Source organism: Cebus imitator, unplaced genomic scaffold (genome assembly GCF_001604975.1).
Source record: "Cebus imitator isolate Cc_AM_T3 unplaced genomic scaffold, Cebus_imitator-1.0 Scaffold0, whole genome shotgun sequence".
In the NCBI taxonomy this organism is placed as follows: domain Eukaryota; kingdom Metazoa; phylum Chordata; class Mammalia; order Primates; family Cebidae; genus Cebus; species Cebus imitator.
In genome coordinates, this window is record NW_016107315.1 from 9,399,408 (window position 1) to 9,402,984 (window position 3,577).

Below are 3,577 nucleotides of genomic sequence, written 5' to 3' on the forward strand. Positions count from 1 at the left end.
GAATGTGGCTCACTGCAACCTATGCCTCCTGGGCTCAATCAGTCCTCCAACCTCAGCCTCCTAAGTAGCAGAGACTACAAGCACATGCCATCATTCCAAGCTGATTTTTTTTTTATATCTGCATTGCAAAACACAAGGTTCTGCAATGTTGCCCGCGCTGGTCTTGAACTCCTGAGCTCAAGTGATCCTCCCGCGTTGGCCTCCCAAAGTGCTGAGATTACAGGTGTGAGCCACTGTGCCTGGCCTGATTCTGATTTAATGGGAACAGAGTTCGGCATGGATATCAAGATTTTATTAAAGCTCTCCAGGTTCTGTGTAGCAAAATTTGAGAACCCCTGGGTTATAAAAAGTACTGAATGTCACATCAATCAGAAGGGCAATTTCTATCCTATTACAAAAGACTGGAAGCCAGAATCGTACCCAAGAAATAAGACCTCCATGTGTGGAAGTAGAGTGTCGGAGTCCCCTCTTAAAACTACTTGAGGTCTTCAGATCTCTCCTCCCCTCTTCCTCCCAGGCCCCCATTTACCTTTGCTTCCTCTTCTGAACCATCAAGTCCTGTTTGAAGACCCTCCCCTGGGGCCCAGACTTCGATGTTCTCAGAGTGCACTTGTTGGCTGCATGCCTGACCTGGGAAGTTTTCTTCTTCCTCCTCCTCCTTTTTCACCTTCACTGGGCCCCATGGGGGTATGGCCATGGCTTCTCTCAATTCTGCAGTCATCTTCTCTGCTCAGCAGGGGAATTCCTGGAGCTGGGAGCTGCCCAGCTGAGGCCAAACCCCATCTAAGCTTTATGTTTCAAAAGCTTCTTCCTGAATGTCTTCCCAGGGCCAAGGTGAGTGTTGTCTACTGAGAAATCAGAAAACATTGTTAGCACCAAGGAGAGATTTGCCTGGATGCCACTTAGCACACCGGCAAATTTCACCAGTGCCTGGCCAGGGACCACTGTAGGACATGGAATCCTCTATTCCTCCCTCATAGGATGAAGGAGTTGGACTGTAAATATGTAATTTCTTCCCATAATAACCACATTGCAAACAGCCTTATATAATGTTTATTGATTTTTTCCTGATTAAAAGTTAACATACTTTTATTGTAAAATCTTAAAAAATGCAGAAAATGATTTAAAAAAAGAATCTCAGTCTACCTCCAAAGAGATAACCACTACACATTTTAAGATTTAAGATATTTCTTTCAAAGGAAAATCTCCAACCATACTACCAATAATTATGATTTTATAAATTCTTGTTTTTGACTATGGGGATACATATTTTCACAATTATCGTAACATTTTAAAAACAGTATTTTACAACAAAAAGATTTTTTATTGCCAAGGATACAAAATAATGTGAACAAAACGATCCCAAGAAGACTGGGAGTCTTTTTTTTTTTTTTTTGGGACGGAGTTTCGCTCTTGTTACCCAGGCTGGAGTGCAATGGCGCGATCTCGGCTCACCGCAACCTCCGCCTCCTGGGTTCAGGCAATTCTCCTGTCTCAGCCTCCTGAGTAGCTGGGATTACAGGCACGCGCCACCATGCCCAGCTAATTTTTTGTATTTTTAGTAGAGACGGGGTTTCACCGTGTTGACCAGGATGGTCTTGATCTCTTGACCTCATGATCCACCCGCCTCGGCCTCCCAAAGTGCTGGGATTACAGGCGTGAGCCACCGCGCCCGGCCAACTGGGAGTCTTTATACCAACATGTTAGGAGTGGGTAGTTATCTCTGGGTGGTGTAATTACAGGTAGTTTTAAGGTTCTTTTCATTTTCTTGTTTGATTTTTACATTTTCCATCACTTCCAAATGTCCTGTGAGATAAAATATTACAATTAAGATTTTAAAAAAGATTACTTTCATGTTGACATTCTTCATGCTCATTGTAAATGCTAGACAATAACCTATGGTGTTGATAAATCTTCACTCTCATTGGAAAGGGATCAAGTAATACAGAAATACATAGAATTAAATATATAACCAATACACACTACATACATACACAGAGTAATTAGTTATCAGTCTAGATAGGAGTCTTACCCATTTTTTCTCTACATTTACATACTTAGATGAATACCTTCACACATATTGCTTATTTTTCAAAAACATACTTTAGATCATCACAGCTATACATTGTTCAGTAACCTGCATTGTTTTTAAATTCAATTTCTGTATTTTACAATAGTCTTAGCAATCTTTCAATACAATACATATAGAACTACCTTATTCTGGCATAGCATTCTAAATTGTGGCTATCTTATTGTTTACTTAACCAAATCTTATTTATGAACCACTTATTTAATAAAAGTGTACATTTACATTTTATTAATATTTGTTCAAAAACTTTTTTTTTTGGCTGAATTATTCCTTTAGAATAATCAGAGAATTACTGGTTCAAGCATTTGCTGGTCAATATGTATTGTCAAATTGCTTTCCAAAAGCACCATACCAATTCACATCCCCACTAATTAACAGTAACCCTAACCCAGCAGGGCTTTTTTAAATCTGTGAGCAAAATAACCTTACTATTTTGATTGCTTATAAAGAGACTGAAATTTTTCTATCTCCCTTTGAATGTTTTATTGGAAAAGGGTGTTAAATCTTATCCAATCACCCACTGCTGCTATTGAAGAGATCATATTCTTTTCCCCATGTTAACTTACTGGTCACTTAATGCATACACTGAATTTATTGAGTAATGCAATATGTTCATTCCTGTGACAAACCTTAATTCTGAAAGATTATTCTTTCCATGACTATCCCAATTCAATCTGGTAGGAAGGCCCTTAACTTGCGTATGTGCAAGACTGCCTACTGTGAGTACTGTCATCAGACTTCTGATCAGATTCAGATGGGCCTCTGGTCCCAGACGGCATAGGGGCCTCTATCAAAGGCTTCCCTTTTAATGTCCTTTCCCTATTTTCAAATGTGGCAATCCATTCTCTCTACGTATAGGCCCCTCGCTGCCCTGTCCCTGGGACCTATCTGGCCCCTTGGCCGGTCTGTGTCCATCCTCTTCCAGGCCAGGTTCCAGGTGGGCGGCAGCCGAGATTCCGAGGCGGTGGGGAACTCTGCCACCCCAGGACAGCAAGGCTGGTGTCCCCGACGGAAGAATGCAGGGGTCGCTCCTGGGGCCGGCGCCCCTGGGAGAGCCCCTCCTTCTACCTCGACGTTCGTGCCCACCCACTCCGACCCCACTCACCGTGCGCAACTGAGAGGCCCGACCTGAGTTAACTGGCTCTGCAGCAGGAGTCTGGCGGACCGGGACCTCAGCTCCCACCGGCACAAGAACAATGACCGGACAGGAAGTGCCTCGGAATGGGCTTCCGGCTCCCCAAGTCGCCAGGCCGGCCTCTCTAGGAATCTCGGAGGTGCTTTCCTCTCGATGGATGTCCAATGTTGCCCCGGACCAGAGATGCGGCAGAAGCGCTTAGGCGGATTGTTCCGGTGGAAGCTCTAAGTGAGCCGCAGGGAGGGGCGCATCCCCAAGCAGGGATGGGACACTCAGGCGAGGCGTGCACCCAAGAACCTGAAGCTACAAAGCGTTAATCTGTAGAAAGCCCTGATAATTTCCCCTCAAATGTT

The 3,577-nt window shown here is 43.7% G+C and overlaps 1 protein-coding gene across 3 annotated transcripts in view; it reads right to left on the reverse strand.

The window, feature by feature from the left end:
• Positions 1 to 3,333, reverse strand: part of ZNF35 (zinc finger protein 35) — a 12,332-nt gene extending 8,999 nt beyond the window's left edge. The window contains exons 1-3 of one of the 3 annotated variants that reach the window (XM_037732771.1): positions 3,195 to 3,333; positions 1,701 to 1,806; positions 530 to 848 (exon numbers count right to left, since the gene is read on the reverse strand). In XM_037732771.1, coding sequence (XP_037588699.1) covers positions 530 to 721 — 192 coding nt within the window. In that variant the 5' untranslated portion in view covers positions 722 to 848; positions 1,701 to 1,806; positions 3,195 to 3,333. Of the gene's footprint in view, positions 1 to 529; positions 849 to 1,700; positions 1,807 to 3,194 lie in introns of those variants that run through there. The other 2 variants (XM_017522212.2, XM_037732800.1) reach the window with 2 other exon arrangements.
• Positions 3,334 to 3,577: the final 244 nt, after the last annotated feature.